Source organism: Lygodium microphyllum, chromosome 7 (genome assembly GCF_053477565.2).
Source record: "Lygodium microphyllum isolate KBCC chromosome 7, Lygodium_microphyllum_v1.1.10, whole genome shotgun sequence".
NCBI lineage: Eukaryota > Viridiplantae > Streptophyta > Polypodiopsida > Schizaeales > Lygodiaceae > Lygodium > Lygodium microphyllum.
The window spans coordinates 127,377,133-127,402,562 of NC_141141.1; the positions used below are offsets into that span (position 1 = coordinate 127,377,133).

Consider the following 25,430-nt stretch of genomic DNA (forward strand, 5'->3'; position numbering starts at 1 on the left):
AAGAAGATGACAACATTGGTACTACTTCAGATACTTTGCCAGGTATGCCAACTCCCCATTCCTTATTAACAATGAAATATTTTGTGCATGGTAAAGAAAAGATTATTTTACATGATGATGGCAGCACACCTGACTTTATTTTGGCAAAATTAGTCAAAGAATTGAATTTAAATATTGTTTCTACACATTATCGCATCAAGGCTTCATTCTTAGGTACAAGATATAATGGAACACGAGGTGCATAATTTAGAAATTAAAATTGGTGAATATACTGAATGAAGAAATTTCTTAGTTGTACCTTTGTAGTCTAGTGACATTATCTTAGGAATGCCCTGGCGTCATCAATATAATCCTGATATAGATTATTCTACGCACTCAATTAAAATTTATTTTCAAGGAAAACAAATCACATTGCATGGTATGCGTGCTTCCAATAATTTTTCATTGCTTACTCATACTCAAGCTAAATGTGCATTATGTAAAAGTAGCAAATCCTATTTAATATGGGTGAATGAACTTCAAGCTAAAGAAAAAACAGGTGCATCCTAGGCATACACAATTTCTTGCCCAATTCCAAGATTGTTTTGTTGCTAATTTACCACTGGATATTCAAAACTGCATTTAGAACACAATTTGGACACTATGAATTTCTAGTTATGCCTTTCGGTTTAACTAATGGACTAGCCACATGCAATCGTATGATGAATCACATATTTCTGAAACATCAGTATTGTGTCATTGTTTTCTTTGATGACATATTAGTTTTCAGTAAAAATGAGAATGAGCATTATGAACATTTGTCTTTAGTTTTTAAGTTGTTAAAAGACAATCAATTATATGCTAATCCAGAAAAGAGTGAATTCTTCCAAACAGAAATTGAATATCTAGGATATATTATTTCATCAGAAGGTATTAAAGTCGACCCTAAAAAGATAGAGGCAATCTTAAATTGGTCGATACCCAAAAATGTGCATGAATTACGTTCTTTTCTAGGTCTTGCTATAGCTATTACAGAAAATTTGTGAGGAATTTCTCATTACTTACATTACCTTTGACAAAATTCTTAAAGAAGGGTATTGTGTATAACTAGTTTGACAATCAACAAAAGTCCTTTGATTTGCTGAAACATGCTTTAACTCATGCTCCTATATTACAATTACCTGACTTCAATAGACCATTCTTTTTAGTAGTTACTGACGCTAGTGGATCTGGAATATGAGTAGTCCTTATGCAAGATTCTCATCCCATAGCCTACTCTAGCTGCAACTCAAACCATCTGAACTTAAATATTCTACCTATGACAAGGAATTGTTAGCCGTAGGACAAGCCTTACGTCAATGGAAACATTACTTAATGGGATCTGAATTTATGATCAAAACTGACCAACAAAGCATTAGACATCTCCTTAGTCAACCACAAATATCCGATCGACACATTAAATGGGCCGCTTTTATTCAAAGTTTTCATCTCCTTATATAATATCAGCCTGGAAAAGAGAATGTTGTTGCTGATGCGTTGAGTAGAAGATCGACAATTCAAAATATTTCTGTGATATCATTTGATTCAATTATTCCTATAAAAGATACTTATCACCAAGATCCTACTTTTCAAGCTGATTGGAATAAACTAGTTGCAAATAATTGGATTCCTATTGATTCATTGTCTTACACTAATGGATTTATGTTTTATGAAAAAAGATTGTGTGACTTTTCCGTTTCGATCATTTGTTTTGCATGAAATTCATTGTCCCCCATATCAAGGTTATAGAGGAATTATATCTACTTTGCATACATTGATTGAAGATTTTTATTGGCCACATATGGACATTGATGTATCTAATTTTGTATCAGAATGCTTAATTTGTCAATGAGTTAAAAGACACCATGGTAAACAATATGGTTTACTAATGCCATTATCCATTCCATCACGACCATGGGAACATATTTCAATGGATTATATCACTGGTCTACCTAACACTAAAGCTAACCATAATATGATTTGGATTGTTGTAGATAGGTTTAGCAAACAAGCATATTTTATTCCATGCAAGAAAACCTTAATTGCATCTCAAGCTGCTCAATTGTTTTTGAAAATTATTTTCACTAACCATGGTTTACCAAAAGTCATTATTTCTTATCGTGATTCTAGATTCTGCAATAATTTTTGGATTACCTTATTTGCTAACTTAGGAACAAAGATTCATTTTTCATCTGTATTTCATCCTGAAACAAATGGTCAAACAGAAGCTACTAACAGTACTATTTTAGATCTTTTGCGTGCTTACACCATTTCAAAACCACACACATGGGATACATATCTACATTTACTTCAATTTGCATATGATAACACACCACATACTATTTTGACACGCTTATTTATTAAAGCGCTTGATATCTATTTATTATTTTTGTATGCACATGGGCGCACGATTTAAATATTTGTATTGGACATTGTATTTGGGTATTGCCTGACTTCTTGGGCACCCAATAGCTTTAATTCTTTAGTGGCACAAAAGCAAACACAAAAGCTAAACTGTGCTATTTTGTAAATTCGGCTATTTCTTGAGCTTGAAGATGAATAATATATAAAATACATACTTTGTGGAGTGCTCACACAAGGCATGGGGGGAGATTGCACCCAATTGGTCTCTTGTTCATGTCGTGCAAGCTTTATTCATTGGTTTTTGTGTAAAAAGTAGAGTTCTTTTGTTCTTGGGGACCTTCTGACGCTCACTACGCGCGCATACGGCGACCGATCTGTGCACCAAAACAGCCCATTGAAAATTGGGTGTGAGAAAAGGTTTTAAGAATCCTCAATTGCAAGAGGGCTTTGCTAAAGAAGAGAACACTACATAGTAAGAATAGAGAAGAGAAAGCTATTGGCTCCACTACCCAATGCCTACTAATACTAATTTAAGGGAATGGACTAGAAGATGAAGAAGGGTGGTGGCAAGTTCTTTTAGCACTTCAAATGGTTGCACTTTGGATATGGGGTCATCATTGTTTAGATTAGGATGCATTGATATGTGGGAGGTTGAGTTTGTAAGTATCTAAATCTCTTCTTAAGTTTATGAATGTTTAATGTTATTTTGACTAGTATCCATGATGTTTTTATCTTGGAGATTTAAATTGGGACCAACCTCCCACTTGTAGGAAAGGCTTCTTATCAATGTTATCATAGACCGCTAGTTACATGGATGCATTTCTATGAATAGGCCTTAATCACGGAGCAAATATGGTGCAACACCCATGGAAATTAGAATCTCTTAAGTTATTTTTTTGACATACACATTGAAAATTTTAAAGTATTATTGCTATAAATATGGTGCAACCTCATGGAAATTAGAATCTATTAAGTTATTTTTTTGTCATACAAATTGAAACTTTTTACTATCATTGCTATAAAAACGTTTTCTTTTGTAATAAAAGCCAAACGTGGTAGCTTCCCATTGATATGTATCATATAACCATATAAGTGGGATCTCAACATTGGATCCTTTTGGAACTATGTAATGTGCCATGAAATTTATTGCATCTTATTAAATCAATTACTTACAATGTAATACCTTTATCTTTGCAATCAACAACACATGGTGGGGACTTTAATTTAGAAATAGGAAATAGCTAGTTGGAGAAATGCATACTATTTTGGATGGAATTCCACAACCAATAGTGCTTGTTTTTTCCTTTGTACCAAGGATTAGCATGACTATACTTACATTTATGTGTGACTAAATTTCAAAACTTTAATGCATTATATAGATCTAGGTTTGTAAAGAAAAATATAGATATGCTAGTAGATGCATAACATTCTTTTTCCTAGATTATACTGCATGTCTATTTTCCTGCATATAGTTAGGTTTCCTTGTAATCCTTGTTGTTGGTTGTATTTAGTTCTTAGATCTTAGATTGATTAGGAAGCATGATTAAAATATCTTGCTAATTGTTTTGTAAAAGGAATGTTTTTAGCCATATGCTTTACTAATTCACTAAAAAGATGCATGAGAAGATTCCTCTTAGTACATGGGGAGGGATTGAATCTAATTTGCATTGTGCTCTTATTTTATGTTTCAGCTAATTGCCCCATCACTAAGTAAGTGATTCCCATTTTATATACGTAGTACTTATCCTCACTATTTTGTTCTAAAAGTTCATTTTTAAAAATAAGCATGTGCCAAAATGTGGCTTAAATGTTGCATCATATTTCTGGCTTGAATTTTGATAAATAGTGAGCATGCCATCAATCAAGGACAATTGAGATGTAAGCCATCCAATAGTATTGGCCAGCCTACTCTTAATTCAAGGTAATTGATGACTTAAAGATCTCAATGCTATCTTTCCCATTTTCAAAAAAATGAGGCACACCAAAAATATTCATTTAGTAATATTTTAATACCTCAAGTATCGACTCTAGTCTTTATGCTAAGGTGAACTTAGTAGAGGGCCCAACAGTGAGTACAAGTTTTCCTTACTGAGTTGGGGTGCACTTTGGAATGCACCTTTTGCATCAAATTTTTGCCCATAATTAGATCTAGTTGTCTAGTCCCTTGGTGTAGTGTGCAAATCCTATCATATGAGGTTATATTGTTATACCTAGGGGCAAGCAAGGCATGAGAGATGCATGAGACCAAATAGTAGAGTGCAATGATCACAATGGGATGGTTACATTGGCAATGATGGGCTAGAGGTAGATGGAAGAGGATTCACAAAATGGAGGGAATTTGGGGAAGGATTAATGGAGAAGCCACTTGTATATCACTTGTGTTGCCAGCACATGAGTTTGTGAGAAAGAGTTTCTAAAATCACACTTAAAAAAAGAATACATGAAAGCACTTTTGTAGGCTAGTTATCTTAAATAAAACTTTGAAAAAATATGTAACTTTTAAGAATAAAAGTGATAATTTAATTCATGGAAATATGTACCTATAAAGGGTTTTAAAAGGTTGAATGCACATCATGTACATTGTAGATGCATGCTTTTGTATTAATAGACCCTCTCACTCATTAATTCCATTGATAAAATTGCATATAATATTTCATATTTTTTAAAATTTCACTACCAATTTTCCAAAATAACTTATTCAAACACAATGAGAGTAGAAACCATTAAATAAGTAAAGCATTGAAAAGCGAATTCCATGGAAGAAGCAACTCTGTGGTAGAAGAAAAGTAGAATTTATTATGGTCTTATTTTCTTGTCAATTTAAAAAAAAGGCATCAATTTGCAATGCTTATATCATATCAAGACAATATTGTCTTGAACATAGTGAATAGTTTGTTGTACGAGACATATTTGGACTTCATGAGGTTGGAGATGGCTAGTGGTGGTGTGTGTTCTTAGGATATGAACGTTTGTAGTGCTTGTAACGGGGAGATGAGCGCTTATAATGGCGAGATGAGTGCTTGTAATGGGGAGGGGAAGGCGCTCTCTTAGGAGGTGAAGGGGGTTTTGTGTTTGGGGGAGGAGGGGGAGGGGTCGTTTTGGGAGGAGGAGGAGGAGGAGGAGTGGCGGCGGTGGTGGTGGTGTTAGGGTTAACACGGTGGCAATTGGTGCGGATCTCACCCTCAAGAGAGGTGGTCTTGATGCCAATGTTGCCCATTTTGAGGATGGCCTGCACAAAGGCTGGGAAGAAGGTGGCGGGGGAGGTGAAGGAGTTGACGAGCGGGAGGGTCCGGGCGTCGCCCGTGAGCTCCTGATCGATCTGGAGGATGCCGTTGCCCATCTTCAGCTGCGAGAAGAAGGACGAGTCGAAAGCATCGCGCGTGCCTTGGTCCAAGGCCACCACAGGGCCGAAGCCGCCCTGTGCGCCGCCGTCGGGCCGGCACACTCTAGCTAGCTTCTGCACCAGCGTCTTGTTCATGGCCGGGTCCGGCTGCCCCGTCCCTTGGAAGTCGAACACCCGATCGCTGAAGAAGGCGCAGTGTGCAAATCCAGTCGTATGCGCTCCTGCCACCCCCCCCATGGTTATTCCCACAAATTACGTTATAATTTAAAAAAAAACCACACACTAAAATACCTTCAAAAACCTAAATTGCCACTCCATCACAAATACCTTCAAAATTTCAATCTTTATAGGTTTGACCTCACGTAAGTTACTCATGAATATATGTGTGTATCACGTGGGTTCAAAAAAATGTATTTTTAAAATATTATTTTTATGTATTTTTCCATGCATAAGGGTGTAATATAAAAGGAATATTTACATAATGAATAGAAAAAGGTTATGTTTTATTCATGAAACATTCACAGATAAGGATATTTATAAATAAGCCGTGAATGCACGTGATGTAGAGTATATATATACAGTAACTTCCCCGAGGGTTTGATGTAAAATAAATTGTGATTGCATTAAAAATAACTTCGAAATTTCAATCATCATGCTTCTCACCTTTTGAATTCTTTCAAACATTTAGTTTTACAAATGGAAAAATGCATGTAAGTGGATTTATAGATCACTTCAAACTATTAAGCTTCTGCATCTGCTACTATCAGAAAATGTTTTTCATGGACACTCCTCATTATATATACCAGTTGTCATCCAAAATATAATTTGAGTTTCACACCTTCGCACCTACAAATTTGATATCTAGTCTATGATTCGGGGAATGCTTATAGAAAATACAATTTCAATGTATTTGTATCGATAGGAATGTTTGAATATCGACTTAAATTTTGTCATGCCCTTTAAAAATTAGGTTGAATTTTTCGAGTGTTTTTGTTATAAAAATGACATTTATATAGATCTTGAAAAGTAAAATTGGTTGCATTTGGAACTCGCCTTTGTTTCTATTAGCCAAAAAGAAGCTTTTCATGTGGACGGATTCAAGGCAAGAGATAGGAGAATAAAAAATATAGAAACAATTGAATATGGAATATATTGAGAAAATATTGTCAACCAACCTAGAAGTGTCACCATCTCATTTAAGCTCAATCCTTTTTGTGCAAAGGATTCACTTGCCAGGTCTACACTAAAACTCGGTCCTGGCACATTCACATCCTCAATCCTTGAGATGCGCCCATCTCTTCTCCCCCCTCCAACAGCATATTTGGGGCCTCCACTCTGCATTCAATAATTAATCATCATAATGAACAACATTGCATTAGCATGATACAAATACGATTTTTCATACTGTAGACATTATCTCAATTGTATTGGTATAAATGTTTATGATGTTGTAAATGTCTTACCAACCATACAGAGTCTCTAGTGGCATATGCTATGATATCAGCACATGAGACAGTGTGAGGGCATGCTTGTTCTAGAGCAGCCTTGATTTGGTCAATGAGGTTAAGCTCTCGCAATGTTTGATTGGGCACAGACTCCTTTTCTGCTACGTTGCCGGGTGTGGAGTCCAATAGGTTTGAGGCATCACACCCCTATAAATATTAATAAAAAGTGGGAACCACACATTAGTGACTTACATTTTGGTTTCTTAAAGGCCATTATCTTAGGATCCAAAGCTGGACAATCAAGTAAGAAGGAGATTCCATGAGTGTTTAGTTCATTAAAAAGCCCAAGCATTATGAATGGATGAGAAACTTAGGTTTATGGTCAAGCAAAAGTGTAATAAAGTGTGAAAGTTTTTTAAATTAGTCCACATAAAAATGTTTTAATTACAAAAACGTTAGATTTTGGATTTAGGAAGTCCAAATATCATTTTATAGTCCAAAGACCACAAACAACATAGATTCCTCTCCAACCCTAGACTTGACCTTGCCTAACTTTCACTATTAATCTCATGAACAAGTTCTATGACACATTTTCCTTTCTCGATGACACATTAACGAGCCCTTATTGGCACATTTTCCTTTCATGATAACCATGACAACAACAACAACCACCACCACCACCACCACCACCACCACCAACAACAACAACAACAATATTGCCAATGAAAATAATTATGATAATCATGATCATACTCTAAGAATAATTACTTTTCACATTAAAAGAATGAGTCATCACAACGGCAAAACATGGTGGAATTTTTTTAGATTGGCGAGATGACTTGAATTTATGAAGATGTCTTCCTTTCTCTGTCTTAATACAAATATCTATTCCCGTCCTTCTAAACATGGTGGAATGGTGGAATAGCAATAAGGGCCATAGTGGGACGCCATAAACCAAAGCAGTATTTTTACGATACCCGGACAAAGCAGTCGTGGAAGAACATGCGAAGGAGGGCGGCCGTGATGGTGGGGTTCTGGGCGAATCGGGCCTTGACGACACGCAGGATGATGGCTTCTGCGTCGGGGCAGCTATGGTCGTAATAACCCACTGTTGTCGCAGCTCCGTGGATCGTCATCGCCATCGATATCATATTCAGCAACACCATTATCATCACGACTGCAGTACTAGTACAGCTTGCCCCCCCCGACGTCCTATATTTCTCCTGCCTCTCCAACCTTGCCATCATTACTTCCTGATCAGTGCTAGCTGTCAACCCGCTTAATCTTGTTGTGGCGCTGCAGCAGCTGCGCTAATTTATCGTGCGCCTTAATCTCATACGACTGGTACACCCCCTACCCAGAGAGCCCCCCTACCTTTTCCTTATTACTTCACAAGAATGGCAGATGCCCTAGTTACTCATATACTGATCATCGAATATATAGAAGCCTGATCTTGTACTGCAATGCAGTTCAGGTATCTAATTGCGATGAATAGCACTTAGTACTGGTAGTATAACTTATAGTACTAGATCTAATCGTACGTGTGGACAGTGCCGGCACAAGCACTAGTAATTGTACTGATGATCCTGAGATAATTCTGTGAAGGGCAGCTCCGATTAGCTCTAAGAGGATGATCTTGGTATAGCTTAGTACGATGAAGGGCAGGTCTGATTAGTTCTAATCGGTTTGTGTGCCGGCTGGCTGCCTTTTTTATTTTGATGTGCTCCTAATAACACACTATAGCACAAGGCGCTAAAAATTTGTTAGTGATACTAGAAGAGATGTAGAGAGACAGACTGCAGGCAGGGAGAGACGGAGAGCTCGGTTACAGGAAGCCTCGAGTCCAGTCTGATCATATTCTATAGGTGATTACTAAGAAAGCGCGTGAGGTTAGCTGTACCTGGAAAAAATATGACGGAGCACTCCTCGCGCAACACCCAGATCGATAGCAGGTCAACTCCCCGTTCTTAGCGTTATCATGGTCCCAAGGAAACTTCTCACAAATATATTGGACCAGCTCATGTGTTAAGATACCCTTGCTTTGTTTCATTTTTGTCCTTTCCTAAGGTTTTCCAGCTATAGCTAAATCATCTTAAATATAGAGAACCTTTTAAGGACCAATTCGAAACTCCTCTCTAGCATTTTCCTCCTCCTTTTGAGACTTGTATAGATGCTACATACATCCATTTGGCAAAGTGACCATAATCAATGTAGCATCTACAACTATTTAGCATAGTTTCCTAACTAGCGGTCCACTGATGTTGCTAGATCCAATGAGGAATGAGTGTTTCTAAAAGTGCAAACGTATGCATATGGTCTTTTAGGTACTTCCTCATTCTTATGCTCTTTCCTTCTCAACCATGCTTGTGCAAATCAATCGGACATAACTGTGCCTTGACCTCTATTGTCGCATCTATGATACACACACACACACACACACACAGTACTCTCGCTCTCTCTCATGAATGAACAAATGAATGAATGAATGAATCATTCCATATTGCATGCCACACTACAACAGACGGCGATAGTATGAATTAAAAGTAAGAGATAAATTATATATGTGAAAATGTTAGACCCCACCATTCAAGTGACCATTAGTAATTGGTTTGGTCTATGTACATCTAGATATGCATTAAAAAATTGCATTGATATGAGAGTCAAAATTTAAGTCATGATATCTGATCACATACATGTACATTTTGATAGATGTAGAGAAAACATGTCGAAGCTTATACCACCAGTTATAGAGAAAAGACATTTTTTTGTAGGGATTTGGCCATGATATTAATGTTTGCTATCTTGTCAGATGTGAAAATGATATTTGAATTTGTATTAAACATAATGAGAAGTTGTTTAAAAAAAATACTAATTGTAGCGATTGAAAGTAAACATAAATAATATGAATCACAAACTAAATAAGAAATAAATATATTAATAGAGTAGAGGCGATACAAATTTTGTACAAATGTCCATGAAGAAAAATATGTACAAAAGAAATCTTAGATGCGATGAGATATCTAATCAGATATGTCACCCTCTTGTAGCAGTTTATCATAGCAATTCCATAATAAGAAAAGAGGCACACTTATATTTTCTTCAATTAAATATGAAATGCAAGTGTAATTGAAAATATATGATACTCAATTACCTCTTCTCCTAGGTGATATAGCTTCTACCTAAGTTGATGTAGCCCATGTCATCATATATGCTTCCCCTCTAGCATCCTAGATACCAAATGACCAATGAATGCAAACTAAAAAGAATAATATACATAGTAAGTATCTAAATCAACAAATAAAAGTAAAAACCAATATTAGAACCAACCTTAAGTAGATATAGTGGATGGAAAATCTAAAAGTTGTTTAATGTTTATTTTGAAAGAATCTAGGGTTAACCATACTATTAATGTATCTAATTTCCATGGATAAATCTTTATAATAGGATTTTTATCATGATGTAATGTCTCTTAGCTATTGGAAAAACTTAAATAAAAGATAACTATTTGCCTTCTTCTTGTATAAGCTCAATAGCTCCTAAAAATTTATGTTAAAATGTAAGAATGTTTATATAGAATCTTTATAATGTATATTAAACTAGTTTGTTATGTGTTGTAAACCAAGAAGTTTCAGTTGACATTAATTCTATTGAGTTACAAAGGAAGAAATCCCTTCTCAAACAAATTAAAAAAAAAAAAAATCAGAACAAAAACGAGTTGTTTGTCATAATGTAGACAAAATGGAACATGATGATGATCATGATTTTCAAGACCGTGAGGTATATCTTAATCAGCATGTTCCGTATCCTTGCTCTCAATGCAAGCATGGCCCTAAAATTTATACAGGGAGGTGATGTCTCATCCCAAGGAGGAATGCACCTATTGAGGCTAGTTAGAAGACTTCATGGGTGTGTGATGGATGAAATGCCTAAGCCAATCCACCACTTGGAAGGTATGACTCAGTCTATACTATCAATACCAGATGAGACAGGTAGCCTTTGAGACCTTCCTCCAATCTTGGAGCTTGAGATGGAGGTAATGATTGATGCATTGATGCCCATGGATGCCAAGACATTTGATCTGCTAAGTGAGAAAGCATCCATACCATTATATGATGGGTGTCGAGTATCTTGCCTAAAGACACTACTTGCGCTCCTAAGTGTATAGGCAAAATACCAGTGAAGCGATGTGAGTGTGATCGAGTTGTTTAGGTACATTCTACATATGCTCATTTGATTTTTTTTTGATACCATTATAAAAAACACTTGTGATTTTTCAAGGTGTTTTATGATTTTCTTTCAAGTTGCTAAAGTATCATATATTACCATTTGGAAATACCATGCCTGAGTCTCGTGATGATGCACGAAATATTTTACGAAAGCTTGGCATGGACTACAAAAACATCAATGCATGTGTCAACGATTGCATGTTGTTTTGAGGAGAGTACGGGACTATGGAGACATGTCCAAAGTGTGGTGCTCGTAGGTATCAATAGGATTTGCAAGGTCGTAGAATAGATCCATAGATGGAGTCCAACAAATATCAGTGCATTCACGCATATAGAGCCACATTGATTCTGTCTTTCTAGGTTTTGCACGAGAGCCAAGGAATCTTCAGCTCGGTCTTACTATGGATGGTGTGAACCCTTTTGGTCTCTGCTCAACTTCTTACACTATGTAGCATGGAGTCCTTGTTAACTACAACATCCCGCTATGGCTTTCTATGAAGAAAGGATGCCTAATCCTTAGCTTGCTCATTCCTAGGTACTAAAAAGTCAATAATATGGATGTCTATCTTTGTCCATTAGTCGATGAGCTTAAGATTTTGTGGGAGGAGGGGGATTCCATAGAAGACATGAGCAAGTGTGATGATTGACGGCAATGTACGAGCCATTCTCCTATGCACCATGCATGATTTTTTGGGATTCAGGGAGTGCTTAGCTAAGAAGGCTTCTGTTCTCATTGGTGATATCTAACATAGGTCGTTCAAGTTTGTGTTCACTAAATAGGGGTGTTGGGACATGTTTGGTTAACTTAGGTTATCATGTATGTCCATTGTGTAGTAGACTCCCGAAGGTCACGAACCATGAATAAGATGGTATATCAAGGACACGCTACTTTCTTGCAAGAGAGTCATAAACTGATGGAAGGTTTTCTTAGATGATCTCTAGTACGAATGAGGGTCCAAAGCTTGTACGAGTTAAAAAAGGTCCATATGGAGTCACATCCAATACTACAAGGATATAGGGGAATAACGACGGCCATTTGCGATGTAAATTATCAGGGTCACTATTTGTGTCACAAATAGCAATGCAAATAGCGACGGCACTTAGATGAAAAAACGGACCGAAACCCGAGCACGACATTTTGTGCAAAAGAGTGAAAGAGAGAGTGAACTACATCGTGCGTTTGGGAGGGAGAGAGAGAGAGAAAGAGAGAAAGACGGAGAAGGAGAGCTTCTCACTGCCACCGCCGTTGTTCGTGAAGAAGAGGAGGAAGTGTATGAAGGGTGCGAAGAGGAGCCACCAAGTCCATCCTCGATCCTTTGTGGTGAGTGCATTGCTCCCTCTTGGCTTTTTCTTATTTTTTCTCCTTTTCTTTTGTTTGTTTTTGTTAAGAATGATGTGTATTGAGGGAGAAAGAGAGGAAATGAGAGAGGGAGAGGAAGAGTGAAAAAGAAAGAAAGAACGAGAGAGAGAGAGAGAGAGGGAATAAACTCGAAACATAATAAATAAAGAGAGAGAGAGGGAGGGAGGGAAAGAGGAGAAAGAATGGATGAAAAACAAAGAGAGGATAAGATCTTGTTATTTAATTTTTTCTTTTCTTGTTTGTAGTAGTAGTACTAGTAGTGTGTATATATATATATATATATATATATGTATATAAGGATGTACCTTAGGTGTGTTCGACGCTTCGAGAAGGTGTGGAAAGCCTATGTCTCTAGGCCCAGTAAAGTGAAAACGAAATTGGACTTGGAGGTGAATGGATGGTTTTATTGATATGCTTTGCACTACCTCCTCCTATACTCTGCATATTGAGTCACACACAAAGGAAAAAAGGTGGCGAGGTCTGGTGCAATACCGCGGGACCTGGAACACTCTGACATAGGGTAGCTAGTCCCTTGCCCCCATGCATAGCATATTAGACCTTACATACTATAGGCCCATAGGTGGGTGGAGACTTTACATACGTTAATTTTGTTGAGTTACAAGAGAATAAATCCATTCTCAAAAAATTTAATAAAGAAAAAAAGAATGATAACAAAAACAAATTATTTGTCGTAGCGTAGACCAAATGGAAAACGATGAAGGTCGTGATGTTCAAGATTGCGAGGCGTATCTTAATCAGCATGTCCCATGTTCTTACTCTCAATGTAAGCTAGCAATAAGACAAAACCGTCAATTGTCTATAGAACACATACAATGCTTCGACAAGTTTCAATCAAAGATCATTGATCAGGAGATCTCAGATTTTGAGCAAACGGTAAGAAAAGTGTATATCAAACATGCACTATATTCACAAACTAATTGAATACCATATACAAAAACATTGGATGTGGCCGTTAAATTTATTAGAGGGAGGTGACATCTCATCCCAAGGAGGAATACACCTTTTACGTCCAATTAGAAGAGTTCGTGGGCGTACGATGGATGGAGTGCCTGAGCTAATCCACCACTTGGAAGGCACAACCCAATCTATACCGTCAATACCAGAGGGGACATGCAGCCTTTCAGACTTTGCTATAATCTTGGAGCCAAACCATCCCTCAAAAAGTTCTTAGACACTTTTCGCTTATCCCCCGTATACATTACATGTTTCGTACGTCTAGCATGGCGAGCTTGAGAATTATGTGGCATGCACATAATAGATCCACAGATGGAGTCCAATGAATATCAGTGGCTGATTCATGCGCATGGAGCCACATTGAATCTATCTTTTCAAGCTTTTTTCAAGAGCCAAGGAATCTTCAGCTCAGTCTTGCTATGGATAGAGTGAACCCATTCAGTCTGCACTCAACTTCTTACAATGTGTGGCCTATAGTCCTTGTTAACTACAACATCTCTCCATGGCTTTCTACAAAAAAAGGACACCTTGTCCTTAGCTTTCTCATTCCTGGCCACTACAAATTCAAGAATATGGATGTGTATCTTCATCCATTAGTCAATGAGATTAAGATTTTGTGGGAGGAGGGGATCGCCGTGGAAGATATGAGCAAGCAGATGGTCGACGGTCCGCCATTATACAAGCCATTCTCATGTGGACCATGCATGACTTTTTGAGATTCGGGGAATGCTCAGGTAAGTAGGCTTCTTTTCTCGTTGGTAATATCTTTCATAGCTCCTTCAAGCTTGTATTCATTGGATAGAGCTATTGGGACAAGTCTGATTATCTCAGGTTATCATGTATGTCCATTGTGTGGGCCATAGTTAGACTCTCGAAGGTCACAAACCATGAAGAAGATGGTATATCAAGGACACGTTGCTTTCTTACTGGAGGGTTATAAACTAAGGAAAGGTTTTCTTGGATGACCTCCAATACGAATGAATGTCCAAAGTTGGTAAGAGCTGAAAATGGTCCACACGGAGTCACATCCAAACGGAATGTGATGGTTCTCAGTTTTTTACGAGTTGTCGTATTGGACCCACTTATAGATCAACCACTTGTTGGATCCCATGTATATTTTCAAGAATGTGGGTAGCTTACTATGGGACCACATCACACGAAAGAGAGATACTACAGGGACACGAATGGATATGAAGAAGGTAGGCAAGATGGAGGCGCTTTGGCCGCAATTGAGTGCTGATGGTCACTTGTAACTACCTCGTGCTCCTTAGGTTTTTTCCACTAAAGAAGAGCGCATTGTGAAGCGAATTATCAAGTCTATTCAGACTCCGACAAGTATGATGTGTTGTCTTAGGTCCACGTTTTCTAAAGATGACCAATTATTAGGGCTAAAATCCTATGATTGGCATAAGATATGCCAGGTTTGTACTATGAATGGATTGTAAGTGGCTTGCGCATTTTGCTATTTGGAGTCTAGTCATTGTTCGTAATGCTTATTCATTTGTGGCAGTTTGTACTACCGATCATGATCATAGGATGCCTTACTCCAAAAATACGCGGGCCGATTTAGATGTTGCCAAATTTAGTGCAATGGATCTCGCAGAAGGAGATCAAGACATCCTCTATTGAATCCACAAGGCGGGGAGTAGTGGAGATTGTCTATCTCTTTGAGAAGTACCTGCCCACCAGCATGCTCACGATACAAACCCACCTCCTGGTGCATCTTGTAGAGGAAGTGGAGATTGAGGGACTTGTCCATACACAATTTATGTTCTTCTAGGAGCACTTCATGAAAACCCTAGACGGCTTTGTGCGACAATGAGCTCCGCCAAAAGGTAGCATGGCTGAAGGTTGGTTGGTGTTTGAGGCGTTAGTGCATATTTCACAATGGCTACCAACACTGGATTCAGACAATAGTATGCTATGGTCGCTAAAGGACGATGATAGATTGATCGGAGATGTGATGGTTGGAAATAGGGTAGAAAAAAGGATGGATGCTGTAATGGAGGAGAAAGTGAATTGTTTTTGTATGTTGCACCATTCCTCCATGGAGATGTGGCTTGCTAGGTATGAGCAAGCTAGGAAAGGTCAAGAAGAAGTGCGATTTGAATTTTGACATAGTACGCACCATTGACCAATTCGATATCTCGAGGGCATGGAGGGGATGCCGCGGTTTATATCTATGCAATGGTTGCATGGAGCTTTGACCACAGTATCTCACAAAGGGGTAGAGGTCTCATTTGAGGAGTTGAAATTCTCGAGGGGATGTAGTCCAAAGGTGATGATGTTGTTGTGACTCTGCGTGTTTACCACTGCAAACCTAGGGATGGGGTTTTTCACCAAGGCTTTGAACTCTTTAGTCAGTGCCATTATGAGTTTATTTTTGATTGTGTGTATCTTTTGTGTTTGCATTTACATGATGCATGAGGACATGTAGTTATGTTAGGCACAATTTCTTCAATGCATTCATAATTTTTTGTATTGGAGCATTGCTTGATTGGTTGCATCGCATGGATCCAACATTGCAAAATTTCTCGAATCATGAGTGGATGAGCACAAAGATCTATTTCAAAGCATATTTCCTTGTTAGGGCACAATGCTTGACTCAAGGTAAGATTTGATGATAGTGTAGCTTCCTAGGATACAACTCTTCCTAGCACAAACAATAGAGACTGATGAGAGGATCATTGCACCCCACTTCAAGAAGTTCCCTTCACAAAAAAACAAAATATTAGTGAGTTTGGGAATCTCCAAATTCCCATTTTTTGAATACTAAAAAGGTGGCACCAGGATAACATGCCCATAAGTTTCTCAGAACTATATAATGTGACCTATCATTGGAAAGCGCTTGAGAAATGGAATCTATTGAGCTATAGAGCACTCGATTTGGAGTTATAGTGTTAAAGTTATGACAAATACAAAGATTTGACCACGTGTCCCAAACTTATGGGAAATTCCCATATTCCACAATATGGTGTTAGAAGATCATAATCGCAAGTTTTGGAAATTTCTTTATCTCTCATTTTACAAGTCTAATATGAATGAGAAATCACAGGGACAGGATAAGGATAAAAGAGGATAGTTTTTTTAAAGCCTTAGCTTTATTAAGAAAAGCTACCATGCTTTCTGAATAGAAAAAGAGAAAAAAAAACATTGGGTGACGAAAGAGAGGGCGGCAACAACTGGGCGCTAGGGTGCAGTGATTTTGGGTGCCACAGGACCAACACAGAGAAAATTTGAACCCTGAGCATGACCTTCAGATAGCGAGAGTGTGGAAAAAAAAGCACCATGTACAGAAATCATGGCGATACCACAGAGCACATGTCAAAGTTACTGAGAACATGGTGAAGGAGGCTATATGATATCCTTATTGAGCTCATTTGCTAAACCACACAGGTCCCTGGACAGACATGTGTTTTGGGTAGGGGGAGAGTGGTTGTCTCTCTCGACCAAGCTGGTGCTGCAGTGCATGGTCATCGGACGACGCTGAAGAGAGCAAAATAGATATCTTATTTGTGATAGCAATTTCAATAGTTGTATTGCTTCCTCACTTGCTGACATTATCACGACAAAGAAGCCTATATCAACAGCCATTGGTTCAAGGCTGTATTTACATCCTTAGTAGAAGCTATCACCAATCTAGATGCAAATCATGGAAAGAAAATTAGCGCCGTGGACATCTCGGAGTTTCAGTTCACATATCAACTGCAAGATGAAGGAGGAGAGCTTCAACGAAGAGCATAACAACTTGAAGAGAGAGAGTACTCTATGCTATTCAAGGGGAAATCGGGGTGCCTATGCAGTCAGCTTGGGGAGGTGCCGATGGGCATGTTCAAAAACATGTAATTTTAAGATGATTGTTGATGTGACTATTGGGTTGTTCTTTATACTTCCTATCTCCTTTATGATCTTGGGAAGATTGTGATTTCTGCAGTCTCATGCCGAAGAGCTTAACTAGCCCGTGACATAATGATCCTTTCATTACTTGTAAAAAAGTGAATTATTCCTCTCATGTACCCAAGATTTTGAAGCTATGAACATGTTCTATTGCTCCTTCCTTTGCTAGAGCTGACCATTGCACTATCAATACATTTACTCACTTACACTTTGCGAACTTCAACCTTGTTTGTTGCCTATCCGCCAAAAGTGGCAAGGCACGCAATAGCAATCGTGAAGCTTATACATCCTTTGCTTCTTATTCTAAATGATAATTTAAGCATCCTCTTTTGGATCCCATGTATTTGACTTGAGTTAAGTACTCTTCATCATCTTCCCTCCCATCTCAAAGTGTCCCTGTGACGAGCGACATTCATGAATCCCTCGTATGAATTTTGTGCGACAACGTGTTTAGGGTTTGTCGTATCTAGATTTTATATGCGACAACTAATTAACTATTTCAATGTACAGCACAAAATGAGCATATAGAAAAAATGCACTCCACAATAGATTGTGGTATCATTGTTGAGTGTTGAAATGATATGTTTTTTTTTGGCTGATTTTTTGTTGTTTTTGTTGCTGAATGGTTGTTTTTGGTGATGGATTGTTTGAATTTGAAGATGTTTTGAAGTGTTTGGAATGGTTTGAGTATGTTTGAAGGGTTTATGATGGTTTTTGATGAGGATACGTTGTTTTGTAGGGTTCTGTAATTTGTTGTGTTTGGTTCTGTAAGGTATGATTTTCTTCTGTTTTCTTCTGTTTTGTTTCTGTTTTGATGGTTGAATGAATGTTTTGAGAGATGGTTGAGGTTGTGTCAAAAGTTTTATGAAAGGTTGAGTTGGTTTGGTATGATTTTTATGGTTTTCATGGTTTTCATGCTCTGTAGCTTCTGTAGTTTTGTTCTTCTGTTGTCCTAGTATTGCTTTGTGGTTTGTTCTGTTGGTTTCTGTTGAGTGTTATGTTGGATGTATGGATGTTTTAGAAAGTGTTTTTGTTTTAGGAAAGGATGAATGGAAGCTCTATTCAAGCTAATTGAAGTGAAGAAGTAGTTGATGAAGATTACAGAAGGTTACAGAAGAACAGTGACAGAAGCCAGATCTCATAGGACATTATGATGTCTCTGGTGTCTCTTCGCATCAACCATACTTTTGGGAGGTTTATCCATGACTAAGAGAGGATAATTGAATGCCATTCTTGAGTATTGTAGTGAGGCAATGATGTATTATTGAGAGAGCAAGAGTATGTGAGAGAGAGAAGTGAGAGAAACTCAGTTCTATGCCTAAAAACAATGTATTTACTATGAGAGATAGAGAAAGAACTATGAAGACATTGAAGATGAATACTATGTGATTCATTATTTCCATTTAAAAATGGTGTATTCTCTTGTGTTCCTTGTTCTATTGATGGATTCTATGAAGATATTGAAGATTATGGTTGATTCTATCAAATCCTTGGGAGATATCTACTATGATGCTGCATGAAGATTTGTTGTTTTCCTTGTTTTGGCCATCAAAAGAATGAAACAAAAGCTTGTTGATGTTACAAGATAGATTTTCTTATAGTAGAAATCCCTTTTTCTTGGTGTTCTTCTTGGGGTTCCGTATTTTTAGTGCACAGCCGGGGAAACTTGCTATCAACAAGCATTAGAAGAGGTTGAAAATGAAAGAAATGGCATTGCCAAGAAGAGAAGAATTCAATGGACGTTTGAAAAGTTCCTTCTTCCACTGAAGAGTTGGATATTTTGATTGTCAAAGCCACTTTCTACAAGAAGTTCATCCCACAATGGCGGAAACATATTACCATCATGATGCAAGCTCTAGTGGTGGACTATTTCCTATTCCTATTGAAGTAGTAGAGACATGCATCTTGGTGGCAAATTGTTTGGAAACAAACTAAAGAGCAGAAACAGAGAGAATGACCATCCATGAAAGATTTGGCATTCATTGAAAAGTTTCCATACATCATCAAGTGGGAGATTGTGAAGAAGCTTCAGGAGTCATGGTCAGTGGAGGTTCATGAAAACAAGAAATAAAAGAGTTGGAATTTGTTCATGGATGCTCAACAACAAGTTATGTGGGATGCTTGATGCATTGACAATCTTCTGTTGGTCCAATTAGCAACCCACTCGAAGTTGGTAGACAGAGTGTTTTTCACAACATACACTGTTGAAACCATCAAAATCTAGCATTATTATAATGATGGCACAACAACGATCTTAAGAAGAATGAGTTTTGATACTTTCAGAATGGAATATCTCCCCCTCTATAATGGTTTGAAAGTTGAATTAAGAGATGTTGAAAAGAAGGAAGTAGAAGAGATGTTGGCCAGAGAATCCTTCAGAGACTGAAGTCCCTCTCTGATTCTATTCTGCTGAGTACAGACCAACTGGTTGGAGCCAACCCCCTAATGAATGATGCAATCAAGAGGCAAGCGTTAGAACGAGTCCAAAGGTACGTGAGAAGAGAGAAGGCAAGAATCAAGGCTGAGAATGAGCTTGCAACAGAAGTATCCTTTGACGCCCTAAAAGAACTCTTTATAGAAGTCCCCATGGCGACTCAAGGTCCCCTTCCTAGTCAGATTTGTCTTGGAAATATTGATGACATGCCAGCAAATGTAGTCCCATTGACAATTTTTAAGGGAGAATACAATGAAGACCCCGATCTTCATGTAGCAGAGTTTATGGTAGCACGTGTGGCTAACAATGCCAAAACCCCCGAGCATTGGTTAGCAATCTTCCCCGCCACTTTCAAAGGTGCGGCGTTTCAATGGTATATGAGACAGGTAGCAGGAAATTTTGGCACATGGGACAACTTGAAGTTGGCCTTCCTCACTAAATTCAGGTGTGAAGGTTTTGAAGAGCGGATACGAGAAGAGTTCATGAACCTAAGTTAGTCCTCTAGAAAAAGAGTAGAAGCTTATGCCTTGCGAATGGAATCCATCCTGAAGAGATGGACTAACCGTCATTTGGACAAAGGTATCCAGAGAGGGGTGTTCCTCAGAGGCCTACAACCAGAGGTTCGCAAGTTCATATAATTGAGAAGACCAGTCAATCTGCAAGCTACAGCGGAAGGTGCAAGATTGTTGTTGAAGTTGAAGCAAGGCTGTCAATGACTCTAGGAAGAGAAGTCTTACCTTCTCCCATGCCAGGAATGGTATACGCACCAAATGCAGTCCCATAGATAGTTCCCTACCCCTATTTCTAGATACAAACAGTGCCACAGTACAATGCATCTAATCCACACTAGCCACAAACAACAATGCCTCAAATGATGGTTCAACCACAACAACAGTGGCCTCAAATAGTTCCTCCAATGGTGACTCAACAATAGTGGAACCCTACCAACTGGAATCAACAATCCCAAGTCTCAACAGGAGCTCTAAATCAGAACCAGAACAGAGGACCCTCTGGATCAACCCAACCTGTATATGCAGTAATTACAGAAGCTTCCCAAAACCCTACTACAAGTACTCCAGGAAATGAAAATCTAAAGGAATACTTATCCAACTCAGTCGCAAGTATCAAGAAAGGGCTTATGGATTTGATTACAAAGCAGCTACAGACACTGAAGGTAAGTACCACCAATATATCTACTTTTGTAGGAGCTGGGAGAGATGTGATGTGTTCTAATACATGGTGTGGAAAGTGCCATCAAGAGGGACATTTAGCCACTGAATGTACTCGAAAACCAACCATTATTGGAGCCTTATGTTCCTATTTTTTAAGGAAGGACCATACAGAGGATATCTGCTCTCTGAAAGAGATGCACAAACGACGACAGAAATATGAAAATGCAAGATTTAACTTGCTAGAATCCAAAATGACAACACAGGACATTGGACCAAAGCCTAGGAAGTTTGGTCCTAATTTCTATCCAAGGAGGTTTCCCTCTCAAAGTTACAGAGGATGACAGTCTAGCGGTGGTCAGAGATCAAAGGTGGAATGTTACAAATGTGGAGAAAAGGGTCATATCTCCCTGAATTGTCCAAACCCTAGAAGATCTGTGGATTACAAGCCCTTATGCAGCCGATGCAAAGGAGAAGGCCATACTACAAAAAATTGTCCAAGTTCAGCCCCTATGAAATCTACTTCTGATATCCAACAGAAGACTAAAGAACCTACTTCGAATTTGGTGGAATTGGAAGTGGCTGCAATGACATGAGCAAAGAAAGGAGAACCCGTAGTTCCAAAAGAGAATGTCCCTTCTGCAAAGATGGTGAAATTCAACCTATCTCAAGAAAAACATAATAATGCAATTCAAAATAAGGAAGTATAGAGCACCATAGAGCCATAGAGAGCTACAAAGACAGTTGCAGAGATAGGACCAGAGGTCCATGAAATAGAGGATGCAAAAGTCCCTTCTCATGAAGGCCAAGCGCATATGTTTTCGCTCCTGGAAGAAAAAGTGAAGATAAAAGTGGGCGTGACTCCATTTCCCAGTCGATTAGAAAAGCCTATGGATTCTATCAAAGAGTATGTATGATTTGGTCAAAGACCAAAACACCTTTAAACCAAACCTAATGTTTTGATAGTTACTAATGCTATCTTCCAGTTCCCAAAAAAGATTCAAAAGCATCTTGTCAAGAAGACGTGGACTAAGGATTGCTCCCCCAACAACAACAAAGTCCAACAGAGCCTCAGAACCTGTGAAGAAAGTGGATGTGGCTAACACCTTCCTAGATCCTGGAACCCTAGAGACTAGTGTATGGATAGAAGGATGCTTTATTTCAAATGCATTGATTGATGGAGGTTCATTAGTAAACATAATGATGGATGTGACAATGAAGGACTTAGGTTTGCAAGGAATTCAACTTACACAGTGGCTTATTAGATTGGCAGACCAAAGGAGAATTAAACCGTTGGGCATCCTCCCATACGTAAAAACAACCCTTGCAGGAAGAGACTATTGGCTAACATATTTGGTGGTCAAACCAAATTCTTATGGGACCTCATACCCTCTGTTGTTAGGAAGACCTTGGCTTTTTGAAGCAAGAGCCAAGACAGACTGGTTCAAAGGCACCCTAACCCTAGGCAGAGGACCCAACAAAGTGGTGTTGAAATTGTATGAATCGCGAAAAGGCAATGGATCCACATCCATTGAAGTTATAACAGACTCCTCCAATGAAGTAACAGATGGTATATCAAGAGATGAAGAGGCTATTAAACAGATCTTTCCTAAGAAAACAGAGGCACAGTCCCTAACAGTGGGCACTGTAAGCCAACTACCAAAGGAAGAAAAGTCTTTGTCCATGGGAGAATACCTCATATATCAACTCGAATTGACTTTTGAAATCACCTCTGACAGCGAGATAGAAGCATGGATGTATTGTTTTCCCTGTTACATGGTAGTTGCAGAGTCAGAGACCGGGTCAGAAGCAGAGACAGAGATAGAAACAGAGGCAGAAACAGAAGCAAATACAAAGGCAGAGGATATGTTCTTCTCCTATAGAGCCTCTATAGAAGTAGAGACAAAGCACCTCTAGAGGAAGAGGATAAAAATGACGAGGAAGAAAATGAAGCAAGTTATGGAAGTGTAATTGAAGAAGTTTCTCTGGTAGAGGACGATATTGTTGATGTCCCTATAGAGACCTCACAGACCGAAGATCTCGAGGTGTTGGATGGAATGACCGTGGTTCCATTTGGATTGACCAATGGACCACAAAGTATGCAGAATCTACATAAGCAATGGATCAAAGGTATAAAAATTAAGTTCACCAGTGGCTCCTGTCGCCCTAGCTGAACTCGAAGATGAAGAAATATCATTTCTCTATCCCTTTCACAGACCAACTGTTGGACACAGTGGCAGGCCATGAGCTCTATTCCCTCTTGGATGGATTCAGCGGATATAAGCAAGTTCAAATCGCAGAGGAGGACCAATCCAAAACAACCTTCACCATAGAATGGGGGACCTATGCTTGTAGAGTGATGTCATTTGGGTTCTGTAATGCTCCTGCCACCTTCCAACGAGTAATGATGGATGCCTTCCAGAATCATTTGCATGATTTCATTGAGGTGTATCTCGATGACTTCTGTGTCTATAGCTTAATCCGTGAGCATTGGGGACTTCTAGAGCAATGTTTTGACAGATGTCGAGAGTATGGGATTTCTCTCAACCCCGAAATCTGGGCCATATTGTCTCTGCACAAGGGATTGCACAACAGACCCGACGAAGATTGAGAAGATTATAGCCTTGACAACACCAACAAACCTCAAGTAACTAAGAGGATTTCTTGGCCATGTGGGCTACTACACAAAAGATTTATTGCACATTTTTCAACCAAGGCAACCCCTCTACACAATATCCTAAGGAAAGATGTGGATTTCCTTTGGACTGATGATTGCGAAGAAGCCTTTAATACCCTAAAATAGTGCCTCATCCAAGCACCTATATTACAGCCTTTTGACTGGATGAAGGAGTTCCATGTACACACAGATGCATCAGTTGAAGGGCTAGGTGTTATCTTATGTCAAAAGGGTCCCTCTAAATTAGATCAACCAATCTATTATGCAAGTTGGAAAGTAACTAACCGAGAGTGGAACTACACAGTGACAGAGCTTGAGTGCTTAGGAATGGTGTTTGCACTATAGAAGTTTTGACACTATCTACTGTCAATGCATTTCAAGTTCTACGTGGATCATGAAGCCCCGTCCTTCCTGATGAACAAAGCAAATATCAAAGGACGACTGATGAGATGGTTGCCCCTATTTCAAGAGTTCGATTTTGAAGTGGTCACTAAGCCTAGCCGTTCCCATGTCCTAGCCGATCATTTGTCACGAATCCCTCAAACTGCAGAAGAGGATCAAGACCTTCCTGATGCTTCCTTGTTTCTAGTTGACATAGTTACTTCCTATTATGGAGACATAGCCAACCTCCTGGAAACTCAACAGTATCCTCCTGGCATCTCAAGACATGAGAAGAAGAAGCTTCTGTTAGAATCAGCCCCCTACACCTTGCTAACCAGTGTATTGTACAAGAGATGCAAAGATGAAGTATTGCGAAGATGTGTGGCAGGAGACGAAATTGACATAGTATTGAAAGCAGGCCATGACGAACCATGTGGTGGATACTTTGCAGGAGAAGCAATAGCTAGAAAGGATCTATTTTAGCGGGATAATGGTGGCCGACCCTCCACAAGGATGCATATGACTACTGATCCGCCATCGCAAGTCCACTCCTTACTACCCTAGAGCCAACAACCAAGTTGAAGTCACCAACCGCATCCTCTACTCAATCTTAACAAGGACGATTGCCCACATTGTTACGACTAGGACGATCGACTTACAGAGGCCCTCTGGGCATAAAAAAACCTCCCATAAGGTTGCTATAAGACATACCCCTTTCCAGTTGGTGTATGGAACAGAAGTTGTCTTCCTCCCTATTGAGCTGGAGTTGCCCTCTTTGCGAGTGGCAGTTAAAGAACCCTTGGGAGATGGTGAGTCACTACAACACCGCCTCTTGCACTTGGAATGTTTAGACGAGGCTTGGAGGATGGCCCTACATTGTATGGAAACCACTCAAGCCCAACGTAAGGCTTACCATGACAACTTCATCAAGCATAAGGAGTTCAAAAGGTGATCTGGTTCTGGCCAATGATTTGAGATTTGACAAGTTTCCTGGCAAGCTTCAACAATGTTGGATGAGACCCTATAAGATACTTGCTATCAACCCTAATGGCTCTATTCAGGTGCATATCGTTGATGCCTTTGATGAACCCTTCTTGATTAATGGCTATTGCCTGAAGAAGTACTTCTCTCCTTGGGAATC

At 38.8% G+C, this 25,430-nt stretch overlaps 1 protein-coding gene across 1 annotated transcript; it reads right to left on the bottom strand.

Moving 5' to 3' along the window:
* Positions 1–5,160: 5,160 nt before the first annotated feature.
* LOC148033932 (peroxidase 57-like) lies at positions 5,161–9,028 on the bottom strand. Its single transcript, XM_087682402.1, has 4 exons — positions 8,148–9,028; positions 7,189–7,377; positions 6,901–7,060; positions 5,161–5,946 (listed from the first exon to the last, which is right to left on the bottom strand). Exons 1-4 carry the CDS (start codon positions 8,415–8,417, stop codon positions 5,318–5,320), a joined length of 1,248 nt encoding a protein of 415 aa, XP_087538528.1. The 5' UTR covers positions 8,418–9,028; the 3' UTR covers positions 5,161–5,317.
* Positions 9,029–25,430: the final 16,402 nt, after the last annotated feature.